Genomic DNA, 18,267 nt, shown 5'->3' on the forward strand with positions numbered 1-18,267 from the left:
TCAGCTGCACCAGACCAGCACACTACTTCAATACTTGAAAAAAATTGTAACACAAGTCCACAAACATCCAGCTCTGCTTTTAACCTCACAGCTCATGCAGTAACATCACTGGAAAATTTTCCCTGGTTTGGGCATGCGATCTATCCACCTGAATGATCAGCTTAACTGGATCCCTCCCTAAAAGAATATCCCAACTGATCTTAATTCTTTTCCAGTGAATTTTCTATTGCAAGGTTTTTCACACAGCAGGCATGGCATTCAAAAACTTCTCAATACAAGTTCTCAAAATAGTTCCCCTTTGCTGTTAGCAAAATAGTGGCCTAACATCTGGCCTTTCCATTTTACTGCAATGCTGGTCTCTTTAACAAACAGTTACTACTTCAAAATCCTGTTTGTATTCTGCTTTCAATTTGGTACAAAAACATACAGCATATTCCTTTTCCTGTCTTTTGTCAGTCACCCACTTTTACTGGTTTAAGCCATGTCTTATCGCCTCAAGGTCTGGAGCCTCTGAATAAGCACCTCCCTTATTACAGGTACTCAGACTCTCCTCAACTTCCATAACTTCAGAACACACAGATTTGGTGTCACCCAGAGCCTCCCAATCCTGGGTTCCTATGTGGGCCTCATAATGTGGAATATTATGCTGCTCCTTTAAGACTGGTTTAGAAGGCCTATCTTGTTGCGTGATTTCCAGTTCTGTGGCTGCTCCCCTCCCCCCAATGCTGCTAAGAGATCCACCCATTTCTTTCTCTGCAGTTGGGAAATTAGACCTGAATGCAGGTGTGCTTCTAGCTCTGATTGACTCTGTGCTCTTCTGTTTGCTGGGCTGGTTTAAACCGGTCTTATGCCTAGATCTGGCTGAAGCTGTTCCAGTTCTGGGTTTGGATTTGGCCTGCTTTAACTTAGCTGGGATTTGTAGTTCTGATCTTAAAAATTAGGTCTGCAGCTAGGAAACAATGAACAGGACTTAGGCCCAGTCTGAGAACTGCTTTTAAGCGGTGTTTTCTTTTCCTGCAGTACCCTAGGTTGTGCACTGGCATTGGTTTGTGCTGGAACCTGTGCCAATCTGCTTCTCTCTCTTTTTTTTTTTTTTTTAAGAGCAATTTGTTTATTAATTTTCCAAAAGAAAACAGAACACACAATACACATGAGTACATGGTGGTCAACAGAATACATGAATACCTACTTTCTCCCAAACTTCACCACATACCGAAAACTCCCACCCTCCCCCATCCCATCCCCATCCCAGTACAACATGAAACACTCCATTCCAAAATACACTACAGAATAAAAATCAAACATTAAGCAATTGACTACGAGCTCTGTGTGTTAAAGTGAGCCAAAAGGGTTCCCAACAAAAACTAAAAGTTTGTCCCAGTTCTGTGTCCAAAGCAGAAAATTGTAAACGTTCCATACAAGCCTGTTGCAGCATCAAAGTACGCCAATGAGAAAGTGTAGGGGAATCCGAGGAAATCCAACAGTGCAGAATCACCTTTTTCCCCAACAACATTGAGCAAGCCAAAAAACTCCTGAACCTCTTTGGAGAGGGGAGAGGAAGATGGTCCAACGTGAACAACCGTACAGGACTGAGGGCAAAATTGTATTTCCACATTGTCTGGATATGTCGATGAATCTGCTGCCAAAAGGTTTGTACCCTCGAACAAGACCAAAACTGATATCCAAGAGTAGACGGAGAGTAGGAACATTTGAGGCATTGTGCTGAGGCACATATTTTTGCCCAAAATGAATATGAGGGAGACCTATATAAACGAAGCAAAAATTTGAAGTTCATTTCGATCAATGGCACACTGGGTGTCAGATGAGCTGTCCTAGGGAGCCTTCTCTTTATCATTTGTGCAGTCACTGTACAGGAAAGGTCCAAAGACCATTTTGCTGCATACGTCTTATATGAAAGTTCACCCAAGCGTTCTTGGAGATGACGATGATGAAATCGCAAAGGAATCATTTCCTGTGCAGATAAACTCAGGGCCTCAGAGATGGTTTCCATTCGCCAATCGGTAAGGGCGTCCTGCAGTAAGGAATGTACATAAGAAGAAAGCTGAAGGTACGAAAACCAGTCCTTCTCCATCCAGCCATGTTCCCTTTTAAGGTCATCAAAAGATTTCAAAGACCCATTAGAATGTACCATTTGAAAGACATATTGGTTAGTAGTAGCAGTTCATACACTAGATGAGACCAGGGCCATTCCAATTGCAAAGTCCCCATTATCCCTCAATGGTAAATAAGGGGTCACCTGAGATGGTATGTGAAGTTGCCGACACAAAAGTTTCCAGAGGCGTCTCAGGGAAAGCAAGAAAATGTCCCGCGCTGAAGAGGTCTTCGGAGGCAGGTGCTGTACGTGAAGCAAGTAACTAAAATGGAATGGAGCACAAAGTAAAAGTTCCTGTCGAGAAGCTGAAAAGTAACTTGTCCCCCAGAACCAGTCATTTAAATGTCTCATCTGGCATGCCTGGGATAACAAGCGAAGGCTGCGCAATCCCAAGCCTCCGAGGTCCCGAGGCCGTGCCAGATGAAGGAGAGACAAGCGTGCTCTCTTACCATTCCACAAATATTTTTGTAAACACTTTCCAATGAGTTTATCATGTTTGGCAGATAATAAAACAGGTAACATCTGAAACACATAGAGCCACTGAGGCACCAATACCATATTATACAATGCTATTTTTCCCATTAAAGAGAGTGGATATACCCTCCAGGTCTCCAGTTTGTATTGTGTAGAACGGACAAGAGGGTCTACATTTAGAGTATAAAGTGCAGCGAGGTCAGGGGAGATAACAAGTCCCAAGTAAGTAAGAGTTCCCAGAGCCCATGTAAGGGAAACTGGTCCCTGCCATTGAGTCTGAACCGCAGGAGATAAAGGCAATACCATAGATTTTTGTTTATTAAGTACCAGGCCAGAATACATACTAAACTCATCTAATAATTCCAACGCTCTAGGAAGGGAGAGGTCTGGATTTCCCAGGGTCAACAAACGGTCATCTGCATACGCCAAGACCCGCAATTGCGAGTCTCCCTCCGGTAACCCCTGCAGTTCGTCATCCTGCAAAATCGTGCGAAGAAAAGGGTCTAAGTAAAGAAGAAATAGAAGAGGGGACAGCGGACTACCTTGTCTAGTGCCCCGGGCTATCTGGAAGACCGATGAACGGGCACCATTCACTAAAATACTAGCAGTAGGGTCTGTATATAGCAAGCGGACCATCTCTAAAAACCAACCCTCAAACCCCATATAAGAGAGAACCCGAAAAAGGTAAGCCCAGTTCACCTGGTCAAAGGTCTTGGCCGCATCTAAGCCGACCAAGACGCCCCGGATACCAGTGTCCTGCGCCCTCTGCATTGCAGTAAGTAGTCTGCGCACATTCAGCACTGAGTGACGATGGGATACAAAGCCAACTTGTTCAGGGATTATCAGTATAGGCAATAGCGTTGCCAAGGGATTTGCAAAATTTTATCCAGAATTTTGATATCAACATTAAGTAAAGAGATTGGCCGGTAGGATTCAATATCCATTTCAGGTTTTCCCGGTTTGGGTATTAAAGTTATAAATGCTTGATTAGCTCCCATAGGGAACTTCCCCTCCGCAAGAACCGCTGAATAGTAAGCTTCTAAAGGGCCACAGATGGAGACTAAAAGTGCTTTGTAAAATTCGGGAGAAAATCCATCTGGATCCGGAGAAGTGCCGCCTTTAAGCTGCTTAACCGCCACTTGCAGTTCCTTGCCCTGTATGGGGCGATTCATGTAGAGGCAGTCCGGAGAAGATAAACGGGGAACTCCTGCATCCGCCAGATAGTTCGCTACCTCTAGTCCCCCCTGTGGATCCCTCGAGGCATAAAATTCTTTAAAGTATGTTAAAAAACTGTCAGTGATATCAGCAGTTGAGGTCACCACCCTCCCCGATTTAAGTATTAAACTAGGAATGTAATGAGGAGGGCGACAGGGTCTCGTCAAGTTCGCCAATAACTGCCCCGCCTTATTCCCAAATTTGTAATAGTGAAATCTAGAATAATGATGATATTTCTGAGTGCGTTCATGTAACAGTGTGTTCAAAGCTACCTGCGCCGCCACCATAGCTTCCTGGGATTGAGAAGAGGGATGGGTAAGATGTATTCGTTTCAACTTTTTATATTCTCATTCTAAGTGTAGGAGTCCCCGGGAAAAACGTTTTCTCTGGGCAATAACGTATGATATTATGTCTCCCCGCAGGACCGATTTAGCCGCTTCCCAAAACAAAAGAGGGGTGTCCTGATGTTGGGAATTAAAAGCCACATAATCTTCCCATTTTTGAGTCAGATATTTAAGAAACTCTGGATTAGTGGCTAAATAGGATGGAAATTTCCAATTCCCCCCAATAGAAACTGCATCGCCCCATAAAATGTCAACCCAGATAGGACAGTGGTCTGACACAGAGAGAGTTCCTACCACAGAAGAATGGATCTGGGATAAATAAGCAGCCGAAGTCAGAATATAGTCAATTCTAGAGAAAATATGATGGGCCCATGATTGATGTGTAAAATCCCTCTCAGTAGGATGGAGCAAGCGCCAAGGATCAATAAGATCCAAAGTGTCACAAAGAAAGGGAATACCCCGAGTTGTACTAAAGGTCTGGGAGGTACCCGGGCCCATTCTATCTAAAACTGGGTCTAAGACCTGATTAAAGTCTCCCAACAGAATCACAGGGTTAGTCGGATCCTGGAGGCCTAAACTAGCCAAAGAAGTGAAAAAAAGCATGCTCATATTGGTTAGGTGCGTATACAGCCAAGAGATTAAAGACGTGTCCAGACATATTTACCCTACACAATAAAATTCTCCCCAAAGAGTCACTAAACAATTGTTCAACCTTACCCGGGAACCCCCTGCATACCAAAAGAACAACACCCGCCTTCTTATTCGGGGAAGAAGCATAAAACACCTGACCTACCCAGCCTCTCAGCAGCTTGGCATGTTCTGCATCAGTCAATCTGGTCTCCTGCAGACATGTCAAGTCAGCTCTATGATGTTGAAGGCGTTGAAATATTTTACTGCGCTTTACAGGAGGTGTAATGCCACATACATTCCAGGACAATATGCGAAAGGTCTTATCGCTCAATGAAGGAGAGGAACAAATGTACTCGCCCAATCCCTCGAAAGTTCTCTCCCAGGCTCCCAGCCAGGCCTAAGAGAGAGTACAGAATAATCCACACACAGGAAACACACAGAGTAACACATTGGAAAGTCATGAAATACACTGGAATGGAGAAAACAAAAATCCTCAGAATATCCCACTCTCCCCGTTCCCCAAAACCTCCCCCCCCCCACAACTACCCCAAACTCACCCCCCACTCCCTCCCCAACCCCCAAACCAAGCACATGGCTTGCCAAGAACCCTCTGGGCTCTAGGAAAGCGAGTCACGACACTGACGCCTTCAGTGCCCTGTCCTCAAAAATAAGTAATGTTTCATGTCTTGAAAAATTTGTAGAAAAAGATAACAAAAGCAGGTCCACCACTATTACCAGAAAGGTCACATTCATACAGAAGGAATCAAGTGGGGAATGAGGAAGACTCCAGACAATTCACAAAATCACCCACCGAGTCAAACACATGCCACTTTCCATTATGTTGGATTTTCAAAATGGCCGGGTAAATATACATGAAACGACACTTCTTATATAAGAAATAAATTATTATTATTGTTATTCTCCACTAGTTTGGCACAAAGAGGATGAAACACTTTACGCCGTTCCGTCAGCGCAGCTGAGTAATCTTGATCGATTCTCACCGGTATAGTTTCGTAGACCAGCGATTCCCGTTTAGCGCGGTAGGCCCGAAGTATTTCCACTTTATGACGATAATTGTGGAGTTTGCCTATGATCACCCTGGGGTGCTGATCTGCTCCAGTACGAGAGCCGACCCGATGCACCCGTTCAAACGGGGCCAGTCCCAAAGAAGTCGGCATCAGCAACTCACTCGCCAGCCACGACTCCACCACAGAGAGTAGCACCGAATCAGCAATGGTTTCAGGGAGTCCAATAAACCGTGGCACGATCGGTTTTCCAAGTCTTTCAATTTTTCCTGTCAAGTGCGCAGTTGGGTTGTAAGCGTGGTCACCTCAAACACCATTACAGTAGCCCCATCTTCCACCGCAGACACCCGAGTCTCCAACTCCGTGACGCAGGTGGAGTTGTCTTCCAGCAGCGACTCCAACTTAGTGAGCTGGGTCAATATTTGTTCCATGCGCGGCTCCAACGCCTGTAAGATTGCCTGTTGTAAGTCCGAGAGCATGGCCGGGGTAAGCGCTGGGCTGTTTGTTCTCGGCACATCCGCCATTTTGTCTTCACTCGATTTTCCCCGCTCCCGATCTGTTTTAGTAGTTTTAGAGGCCATAGCAGTAGGAGATGTAGCCAAAAACTTGTCCATGCAATAGCAAACGTTAACTCTGTTAGTGGTGGTCAAAGAGTCTCACGAAGTTTCTCAAAGAAAGGCGATTTGAGGAACAGGGCTCTGGAGCCGGCACAGCATGCTGCTACCCAGCTCACAGCATCACGTGACCTCTGTCTGCTTCTCTCTTTATCTGCCCACTGACTCTGCAGGCTTTCCTTTGTGCAGGAAAGCCTGCAGAGTCAGTATATAAATGCCATTTATACTAACTCATAATGCAGTTGCCTTTCTTAGAAAATATGTCTGGAAGGCACCTCAAAAGTCTAATTTATCATTCTTTTTAAGGCAGAATGCTGTGTATCCATGTCAACTCAGACTTGTTCACCTACCTTCAAAACCTTCAGCAATAGAGATTCTGCCACTCCTCATAGTAACTTATAGCTATTTTATATCTACATCAAATCTCCCATGTTTTAATTGAAGCTCATTACTGCTTTCCTTTCCTGTGGAGATGGAGATGGACCTCGCCTTTACGAAACTGGGAGTTGCTATTGAGTCGCCCTCAGTTATCTCTTTTAGGGTTCATGCTAAGGGTCTTGGATTTGGCATCACCTTTCTGTGGTACAACCAAACCAGTTTACATACTGTATATTATATAAAAGTTACTTTCTCTGTCTCTAGGTTTTTGTACCTGACAACACTGGCCCCGGAAAAGAAAACAACGAATACATGGGAAACTAAGCTAAAGGAAAACTTGGGCACAAATCTCTAAGTTTTCCTCGCACTGAGCAGAAGCTCTTCTGCAGCAAGTTTAGAAAGGGATTGCAACAGTAGGCACAGCTTTGCATTTGATTTATTTATTTGGTTTTATATCCCCAGAGAGCTCAGAACGGGCTACAGTTTACAATCATAGATTTACAATAGAAGTTACATTTGGAGCATTATAACCTCATCTTACAAGTGTATGCTATATAGACATTGCATAGATTTAGAGGCATCTTGGATAGGGTCACTTTAATCAAATGGGTAGGGTGGAAGAAAGGGATACAAGGTGCAGCGTAATCACCTAATTTCAGCAATTAAAAATGGCATCTAGTATATGTGGGACATAAGATTTGAGCATCATAATGACCAATGCATGGGTATAGATCAGTGGTCTCAAACTCAAACCCTTTGCAGGGCCACATTTTGGATTTGTAGGTAATTGGAAGGCCTCAGAAAAAAATAGTTAATGTCTCATTAAAGAAATGACAATTTTGCATGAGGTAAAACTGGATAAAGAGAAACCATCAGCTCCATAATTAATATACCTGCCCTATTTCAGATTATCTGTATTTATCTTCTAATAATATTTCTTTAGCTCGGTTTAAGAAATCTTGGATCCACATTTTGAGGACTTGAGTTAAGTTGGTTGGAAGTTTTTTCCTGTTTTAATTTTATTTGGATAGTTTATGATTTATATTGTTATTGGTCATATCTTTACTAACTTACTTTCTGCACAAATGACTACTTGTTATGTCATTTGAAAAATTAATAAAATAATTATAACTAAATCTTTCCTTTTGGCGAAGTCTTAATAATAATATTGTAATTTACAGCTAAAGAGACATATGATCAAGAAACTGTTTTATTTTACTTTTATGATTATGATAAACATACCAAGGGCCGCATGTGGCCCCCAGGCCACATGTTTAAGACCACTGGTATAGATGATATACAAAAGATCAGTCATTCTGCAAGTCTAATCATGTAGCGTCAGTCCATGTAGGATTTTGCTGAGGCAATAACAATAGATAGGGTATGATGGAAGAGGGAAGAAGGAGGCTAGGCGAAAAGATAAGTTTTTATAACTTTCCTAAAGTTTAGGAGACCTTCAATAGATCTGATGTGGGGAGGAAGGGTGTTCCAGAGATTTGGTACGAAGTGGGAGTAGGATCTTTTCCACGCTGTCTGGAGCTGGAGTTCAAGCCTGGAGGGTGCATGTAGGCATATTTCATCCTGGGATCATAGTGTTCTTTTTGGGTTATAGAGAGGAAGTTTGTCTAAGAGGTATTTTGTACCATTTGAATAGTTTTCACCTGAAAAGTATCCACAGAAAAAAAAAAACCCACAGGTGAAATAAACCCAATGCTTTTTGCCCAACCTTTTAAAAGGCAGATTCCATACTACTCACGTTGCAGAGTTTGCAAATCCTTTCAATATCAGATTTTGCATCCGAGTCTGAAGCAAAAACACACACATACAGTAGTTTCACTGTGAAAACTGTCCAAGGCTAAAAGAAAGCTTCCATCTACTTTTTCTCTAGGCACTTTTTCTGGTAAAATCAATGCGTTACTAGATAAATATAAGCAGGGCAGGATTAATTCTTCAAGGGCTCCTAGGTACCCAAGTACCCTGGGCCTCCCTGGCCCTGCTCCGCCCCACCCCCATTTATCTGTTTTCTTATTTACTTCTTTATTTCCACTTGTATTTCTTTCTTTTTTTTTAATTCAAAACAAACAAAGATTAGCATACCAATGCACAGTTTTTCTTCTATGCAATCCCCAAACATCTCAAACAAATTCCCCTTCTTTCCCTTCCCACCTACTTATCCAGGACTTTAACTCTGAACCCTTTCCATGCATATATAAAAGTGTTCAAATATTTGTAAAGCAGTAATACTATCTGAAATATAAGTCTATATTAATAATCAAGTTTATGCCTCTCAACTGCCTCATTCTACATCAACCAACTGTAACCCATACATATAAACAACCAAATCTGTAACTCCTCTAGTGCGTTCCACTCCATGTATGTTAACTTGCAACGAAACAACAAGGCAAGCAGTCCACCAAAGAATCCAACATGAAGCAAAGGAAGATTGGCAGAAAATAAGGAGATTCAAATCAGGTTAATTCAAGGTGCTCCCATGAACCATACCTGATGCATTTCGCCAAACAAGGCTAACAAAAAACCATGTCTTTCATACAAACAGAACACAGAAAACACCTTTGCCTAGTATGGAATATATAATCACAAACTAACATCTTCCCCTTTTACAAAACTGTAGTATGGTTTTTAGCCATGGCCAGTGCTAAAAAATGCTCTACAGTTTTGTAAAAAAGGGGGGATAAAATAGAAATACATAGACAAAGGTTATATAAAACCACCAAGAAGCTTGGCTCTGCATAAAATGCAACACCACAGAAACAGCGATGCATGTCCCCTAAAGCACAAAAAATAAATATAATTTTTTTTTCTATCTTTGTTTTCTCTGGTTTCTGCTCTCCTCATCTTCTTGTCACTCTCTTCCTTTCATCTTCTGTCCTTCTGTGCCTCCTCCAGAAATTGTCTGCCTCTCCCTTCTATCTCTTTCTTCTCCCCCCCCCCCCCCATTGGTGTGGCATCCATCATCTTCCCTTCCCTCCTCCATTAGTCTGGCATCTCTCTCCTCTCCTTCCCTCTCCCACACCCCCATGGTCAAGCATTTCACTCTCTCCTCTCCCTTCCTCCCACTTCCATCAGCATCTACCCTCTTTCTCTCCCTCCAACCCAATTCCATCCAGGATCCTTCCGCCTTTTGTCTCTCTCTCTTTTCTTTGCACCCCAATTCCATCAGCATCTGCCCACTTTCTTTCCCTTCAACCCAATTCCATCCAGTATCCTTCCCCTTATAGCTATCCCCTTCCTCTGCACACCAATTCATCAGTCCCTTTCTCTCCTTCCACCACCCTTCCATACCACCCTGCCCCCTTTCTCTCCCTCCACCACCCTTCCATGCTCCTTTCTCTCTCCCCCTCCAAGCATTGCAGCTGCCAGCTCTGCCCACTGAGCTCCTTTGCCCGAAAGCAGCATTAGAACAGCTGACAGAAACGGGTTACCCCCCACGGCAACGCCCCCCCCCCCCACACACACACACACAGCAATAGCAACGCGGCCGACTCTGTTACAGAAAGGTCCCACAATGAATGCTTCTGCCGGTCCATCCCCCTCCAATGTCACTTACTTGCTCTGGAAGAAGTGAAGTCAGAGGGGGATGGACCAGCAGAAGCAGTCATTGCGGGACCTTCCTGTAACAGATCCGGCTGCGTTGCTGTTGCTGCAGGGGGGGGGGGAGCATTGCCATTGCCACTGGGGGGGCACTGCCGTTGATGCTGGGAGGGGGCCGTTGCTGTTTAAAAAATGGCAAGGTGAGTCGTCCTCCTTCAGTGGGTCCCCCTCACAGTTTCAGGCCCTAGGCACATGCCTATTGGGCCTATTGATTAATCCGACCCTGAATATAAGTATAGAGACTGTGTCTGAATTCAAGAAAGCATTGGACAGGCACGTGGGATCCCTTAGAGAGAGGAAGGTATAATGGTTACTGTGGATGGGCAGACTAAATGGGCCATTTGGCCTTCATCTGCCATCATGTTTATATCTTCTAATACAAATCTATAGGCAAATTGAAATTAAACATCTTCAGACCCAGCTCCCAGAGAATTGAGCCATAATCCTCTCCACCTTCCTTTTTCTAAGATGTATGTACAGTATTTATTTGTTGGTTTTTTTGTTTGTTTGTTTTTTGATTGACCACTAGGGGCTCCTTTTATTAAGGTGCGTTAGCATTTATAGCGCATGCAGGAAATTACCGCATGCTACACCGCGCGCTACGCAGCTAGAACTAACGCTAGCTCAATGCTGGCATTAAGGTCTAGTGCTCACGGCAATGTAGTACGCACTATTTCATACGTTAAAGCCCTAACACAGCTTAGTAAAAGGAGTCCTAGGCTCTACTCTTTCCTCTAATATTCCTGGATGAATAACTCCTTTTTTTATTGGCGTTCTATTTCTTTATAATTTTTGGTATTCTACTATGTAAACTCTTTTGTCCTACTAGTTAGTTAAACATCAATAAACATTTACATTTGTTATACCACCAAATGATCCAAGGATACTCATATCAAGGCAGCTTATAAAAAGGTATATAAGTGGAATGCTGGAAGTTGGGAAAGATTTGAATAGGTAAATGAATACTGTAAATGAATGGATGAATGATCATGGGTTACAGCTGAATATTGAGAAGTCTAAAGTAATGATAGTGAGTGAGGATGCTATGGAGGAACTCCCAACTAAAGTCCAAGTTCAAGGAAAGAATCTGCAGGTTAAAAGGGAGATGTTGATCTTAGGCGTTTGTTTAGACCAGGGCTGCCCAAGTCCGGTCCTTGAGATCTATTGGCAGGCCAGGTTTTCAGGATATCCACAATGAATATGCTTGAGAGAGATTTGCATACAAAGAAGGCAGTGCAGGCAAATCTTTCTCATGCATATTTATTGTGGATATCCTGAAAACCTGGCCTGCCAGTAGATCTCGAGGACCGGACTTGGGCAGCTCTGGTTTAGACTATGCTCTCTCATTGGGAAGACAGGTCCTCAGGGTTGTGCAGAATGGGTACTCGCAGCTGTGGACACTTTCGACTAAAACCAATGTTATTGCCATACGATTTTTGTTCAGCGACACAGGCATTGATTTTGACACGCCTACATTATTGTAATATGCTGTACCTGGGATTAGCTAAGGTTAAATACAGGGTGTTGCAGCAATTACCGTAATGAATTCTACTTCGGGGTTGATTTTTGGAATATCACGAAGGGAACATATTATTCCTGTGCTAAAGCAATTGCATTGGCTTCCAGTATCGCAAAGGGTTTGCTATAAAATGTTATCAGTGATACATCAGAGCTTGCATGGATCTGTTCCCCTGAATTTTCAATCCCTGTGGGAGGTGTATCAGCCAAAGAGGAAGTTAAGATCTGAGGGTACTATAAGACTAATCTCCCTAATATCGAGAAGCATTTCCTAACCAATAAATCCGTGTGTACATTTAGGGTAAGGTGTCTGTCCAGAGTCACTCCCAGAATTTTTATGGAATCTTCAATAGAGAAGGCCTGACCATTCACAAAAATTGTTGAGTCTTTAATTTTGTCATTTGGGCTTGCTAAGAAAAATTTGTTTTTGTCCGAGTTGAGTTTTAATTTGAATTCGGCCATCCATAAATCGATCTGTTTTAAAATGAATGACAGATGGTTCTTTGTTTCAGACGACAAAGGGTTGTAAGGGGGATGACTATAGTGATATCGTCTGCATAGATATAGAATTTGACTTTTTGCAATAAGTTCCCCAGTGAGGCGAGGTAAATGTTAAACAATGTTGGGGATAGGGGAAAGCCCTGCGGCACTCCGCAAGAGTTTACCCAGCTGCTGGATTGTTTATTATCACTATAGAATTGATACGATCATTTAGTCAAAAAACCCTGAAACCATTTCAACACTTTACCTGAAAGACCAATCGACACCAAACACTCAACCAGAATGGTATGATCGACCAAATCAAAGGCACTACTTAAGTCCAATTGCAGCACTAGAGCACTTTTACCTTGACTATGAAGGAAATCTAACAATGATGCAATGACTGTTTCGGTACTAAACCCAGTCTGGGTTGGGCCCTTGTGTCTAAGGTGCTGCCCACAGGAGGGGCCTAAGGCTACTGGCCCGATTCCAGTTGGCCCAGGCACCTCAGGCCCCAACTGTGAGTGGGGTTTGAGGCACCTGGGCCAATCGCTAAAGTACCCGCGATCCTTTCTGCAGGCTGCTCTCTGCCGCAATCAGGTAAAGGGAGGCGCAGGAGGGGGGAAGCTGGATATTGCAGCACTTCCCGACTGACCCTGACCCTCCCTCCTCTAAAGCAGGAGCGGCAGCGCCGGCCAGCAAGAGGCAGCGCTGCCAATCCTGCTTTAGGGGGTGAAGGGGAGGTTCAGATGGTGAATTGGGAGGCTGATTTTTTTGGGGATTCAAATCGATTCACCCGAAACGAATCGGTGAATCGATTTGAATCGGGCAGCACTAGCGCAAACTCCACAAAACACCAACAATAGCGAACAGAGCAACTCAGCAGCAATACTTACCTTCAGTTAAGCTGAAAAACTGCTATGTCGCATGCAGCTCCCTTTCCTGCTTCTGCCTCTGCCGTGATCCACCTGGGCTGAAAAAGGAAGTTGTGTCATTGGCAGATGCGAAATGCAAGAAGGGCAGCCGGGTGACGAAAGTGCACCAACATTAGAGCGCAAGACAAAAGTTTAAAGAAGCTCCAACGGGGGGGGGGGGGGGGGGGAAACAGAATGGAGAATGGAAGGTAACGAGAGAAGGCTGGACCATGGTCGGGGACTACCGAAAGCCTTGGGGTCGGGCCATGAGAAGGGAAGTTCTGGGCTATGACTCCAAGGCCAGGAGCACCCTCCTCATGGCTTGCACCCAGGGCGGACTGCCCCCCCCCCCCTTGATACGCTACTGCATGGAAACAGAGGTAATCATGATGGAAATGTATAGAATTGCACAACATAAAATAACTTTTACAATTGGGAATGGGGGAAAAAACCCAACAACAAATAGAAAGAACACAATAGGATGGAAGGGGAAAAAAAGATGTAGGAAACCTTTTATCTAGCCTCCAGTAAAAAAGAATACCAGAAGGTTGCAGATCATTGAGAACACGGCTGTTCAGTTGATTTTCAACTTGAAAAAATTTGATCATGTAACTATATTCTATCAGATGCAACATTGGCTCCCAGATGAGGCACAAATATTATACAAGTTAAGTTGTATCTGTTACAAAATGTGGTTTGGCCTTATACCTGATTATATTATTAATCACTTTAAATTTACTGACAAAAAATATTTTTCTTGGTATTTTAGATTATTTATATTTCCTACTGTAAAAGGTTGTATATACAAAAGATTTTGCCATAGAATTTTATCTTTTAAAACGGGATCATGGGATAAACCTTTTTCTGTCTTGATAACAAACTCTATCTTTCATTTCGGAAAATGCTAAAGACTTACTTATTTGACAAATTCTTCTGAATGTGATTATAATACAATGTGCTTGTACAATCTCTTGATTGTTGTTAACTGCACTGAACTGAGAGGTTACTGCAGTATATAAGTGAATTTGTTATGTTAATATCTAAAGGATGCTGCAGTGATATTCTCATTTTCTCCTGTCTGCTTGTTTTCCTTCAGAGAAATATGGTATGTGCCCAAATCCATATTACTTAACCAATTTCAACTGTGGAACATTCTGTAATGATGATTACGACTGCTGGAGAAATAATAAGTGTTGCGGAACACCCTGCGGACGCACCTGCACGCCACCTGTTTATTATTCACCACCTTCATGTAAGATTACTTTCTTCATATGATTGCATCACTTACAGCTTTAATATTTTACCAAAATACATCATTCTGCTGATAGCACTGTATAAATTTCTAATGGAAGCCCATTATACCACTGTAATCTGAATAAGAAAAAAATGTTTAGTTCACATGTTTCATTGGAAAAACGTTTTCCCATGTGAATCAGTCAAGAGCACATACACTATAGAAATATGCATTCCCTGGCAATGAGTGCCTATAACATTTGCATTACATTAGGGTCTTTTAGTCACGTTTAGTGTCATTTTTGCCCAAATCCTGAAATTTTGGAGTTTATATTTAAAGTGATTTAACAGGGCAGGAGAATCTCCTGGCCAGTTTAATAGTTTTTGTGGGGTCGTCTGCTGATATTAGTGGCATTTAGCCAATTCATGGTACAGATAGACACACTAAGGCCTGGATTTTGTAACCGGCGCCGTTGTCGGTGGCTGCCTTAAAAGCGGCCATCGATCGCGCGTCAATCACCCGATGGTACCGGATATAGAATCGCACCTCTGGCAAAGGGAGATACCAGAAATGTAGGCCTGGGATTTCCAGGCTTACATTTCTGGCACCTATCTTGGATGAGAATCATGCCTCTGTAGGCACTTTCCGGCGCCTAATAAAGACCATGCTGTTCGGGAAATCTGTCAAGACAATTTATTGCCGTACCTTACTTCAAGCATTAGCCAAGCCTACAGTGGTGTTAGGCAATAGAAAGCGCCTAAGGAGGCATGATTCTGGTGCCAATTTTTTGGGCACTGGTAGGTGCCCTGAAAATCAGTGAAAAACATCATTTAAATAGTGGTTTTCATTTTGCGTGGGTGCCTAAAAAATACTGGCGCCATTTAGAGAATCCAGGCCTAACTGCTAAAGCCATAGCTGTCGATTTTGTGGGTAGTCCAGAATGGGCTTGGCACTTAGGCTGTTAAATGCTGAATATCAACACTTAAGTTAGCCAGACAAATAGACCACATAAAACACATTCCTATCTCTGTCCAGTTTCGCTTAGGTGGTTAAGTGCTGAATATCTCACGTAACCAGAAAAGTGATAGCCAGCCACACAAACATGGATATTCAAGGCCGGTGCTCAGACATAGCCTGGCATTAAATATACAGGAATAACACCACCAGCGGCCAAAAATCACTTAGCACTGCCAGTTGAATTGTTTACTGCTGGAGGGGTGGGGTATGATTAGTATTTTCCAGCCAGTACGACAACTGTCATTTTAAACAAGCACTCATCAAAAAGACTTACAGTTTTTTAAATGACTTACTGCATTTTAAGTAACCCTGAGGAAGGTTTTAAAAAGTCGAAACACAGCCTGTGTAGGATCTGGCTACTAGTCATGCAGTGGACTTATGTTGTATCAATTTGACTTTTAGCATATTGTGATATTTTTGAATTGTTCCTGTATTAATAAAAATGTACAATTCTATACTCTTGGAAGCCCAGGAACTGGTTCCACATTTTGTTTTCAGTATTACCCGATTTTTGTGGTACCCAGGTCCATTTCTGTGGTTGGTAGGACCGTCCTCGTGACGTAGTCCACCTCACAGCATCGTTTTGCAAGGGGTGGGGTATGAGTCATTAATAGTAAGCACTCCTCTGAAAGAGCACACACTATTCACAAAGGGCCAGATTCTTTTTGTTTATTTATTAACTTTTCAGATCATTATACAATCCATAAAACAACAAAGAAAATGTAAATCAATATACATCTCTCAAAGAAAAACTTACTAACAAAAAAAAGGAAAATCCATCTAGTCCTCTTCAAAGGAGGAGTCTTTCTTAAACTTGATAAACGAAACACATTCAATCAAATAATAACTGGACCAAACGATCCTAAATTTTATGAGCATTACTAACTAATTCTATTCCACTTCAGGACTGTACATTCTCATGGTCTTTCAGAAATCTTTCCAATTGTAGTGGATTTCAGAATATACTCTGACTGGAAGAGCATCACCAGTGGGGTGCCGCAGGGCTCGGTACTTGGACCCGTGATCTTTAACATCTTTATAAACGATCTGGACATAGGTACGACGAGTGAGGTGATTAAATTTGCGGACGATACGAAGTTATTCAGAGTAGTGAAGACGCAGGGGGATTGCAAAGATCTGCAACGTGACATAATCAGGCTCAAGGAATGGACATCAACATGGCAGATGAGGTTCAACGTGGATAAGTGTAAAGTGATGCATGTTGGTAACAAAAATCTCATGCACGAATACAGAATGTCCAGGGCGGTACTTGGAGAGACCTCCCAGGAAAGGGACTTGGGAGTTCTGATTGACAAGTCGATGAAGCCGTCCACGCAATGTGCGGCAGTGGCAAAAAGGGCAAACAGAATGCTGGGAATGATAACGATGGGGATCATGAACAGATCAGTGAAGGTTATCATGCCGCTGTACCGGGCCATGGTGCGCCCTCACCTGGAGTACTGTGTCCAACACTGGTCGCCGTACCTGAAGGAGGACACAGTACTACTCGAAAGGGTCCAGAGAAGAGCGACTAAGATGGTTAAGGGGTTGGAGGAGCTGCCGTACAGCGAAAGATTAGAGAAACTGGGCCTCTTCTCCCTCGAAGAGAGGAGATTGAGAGGGGACATGATCGAAACATTCAAGGTACTGAAGGGGATACACTTAGTAGATAAGGACAGGTTGTTCACCCTCTCCAAGGTAGAGAGAACGAGAGGGCACTCTCTAAAGTTGAAAAGGGATAGATTCCATACAAACTGTGGCGTAGCCGTCCCTTAGGGCTTAGCAGGGACCGGCACACAACCGCAAAATAGCCCCAGCGTGCTTCCCCAAACTGTGTAATAGTGCTTACCCTGTGTGTAATAGTCAGGATGGCACAACTCAGGTAAGTTTCAAAATGAAAGAAATCAAATTTATTTATCCTTCAGTTAGGGCAAAACCAAAAATGCATGAAAAGCAGAAGTCCAAAAGTAATGGCAATAATAATGGAAACAAAATAATGCTGCACTCACCAGCCTGGTCTGGTTATTTCCTCAAGTGTTCCGCTTAAGTCCCAGGTAAGTCTTACTACATAATAGCAGCGATAAAACAAATCACAATTTAGTCTCCAGTAATCTTCAATGCAAACATACGTTAGATAGATTGTGAGCCCACCGGGACAGATAGGGAAAATGCTTGAGTACCTGATTGTAAAACCGCTTAGAAAACTTTGATAGGCGGTATATAAAACCTAATAAACTTAAAACTTAACTTAAACTTAATGAATCCAAACAGAAACCAAACTCTTCACCTTGCAATGTTCTAGCTTTTCCCTTCTCCTCAGAGTTCTAGAGCAGAAGGTTGGCAGATTTACCAAATTGGCTCCTTGTCAGGACAAAGAGCAAAATAACCCTCAAATCCCTCCACAGATGTTGGGCAGATCCTGCCCCCAACCTTCAGGGTTTTCACAAAACATTTCTGCAGCTTAATAATTGTCCCAGCAGCAAGACAGCCCAAAATCCAAAAATAAAAAAAAACAACATTCCAAAACAAACCCACAGTCAAATCAGCTTACTTGCATGGCTTCTGGAAAATCAAGCTCTGGCATAGCATTCCAGTCCATATCTTCCAGTACTTGGTTCTCCTGGGTTTCTTCCTTTGCCTCTAGGCTCAGCATTTCCACATCCGTGGGCTCTGGAGGAGGTGGGGGCTCTTTCCACATG

General features: G+C 43.0%; 1 protein-coding gene across 1 annotated transcript in view; it reads left to right on the forward strand.

Moving 5' to 3' along the window:
* LOC117363923 (vacuolar fusion protein CCZ1 homolog) overlaps positions 1 to 18,267 on the forward strand; it is a 186,529-nt gene that overhangs the window by 147,879 nt on the left and 20,383 nt on the right. Inside the window, exon 9 of the mRNA XM_033952502.1 lies at positions 14,414 to 14,569. Within this exon, the coding sequence (XP_033808393.1) occupies positions 14,414 to 14,449 (36 nt within the window). The 3' untranslated portion in view covers positions 14,450 to 14,569. The remainder of the gene's footprint in view (positions 1 to 14,413; positions 14,570 to 18,267) is intronic.

This window comes from Geotrypetes seraphini, chromosome 7, assembly GCF_902459505.1.
Source record: "Geotrypetes seraphini chromosome 7, aGeoSer1.1, whole genome shotgun sequence".
Lineage (NCBI taxonomy): Eukaryota > Metazoa > Chordata > Amphibia > Gymnophiona > Dermophiidae > Geotrypetes > Geotrypetes seraphini.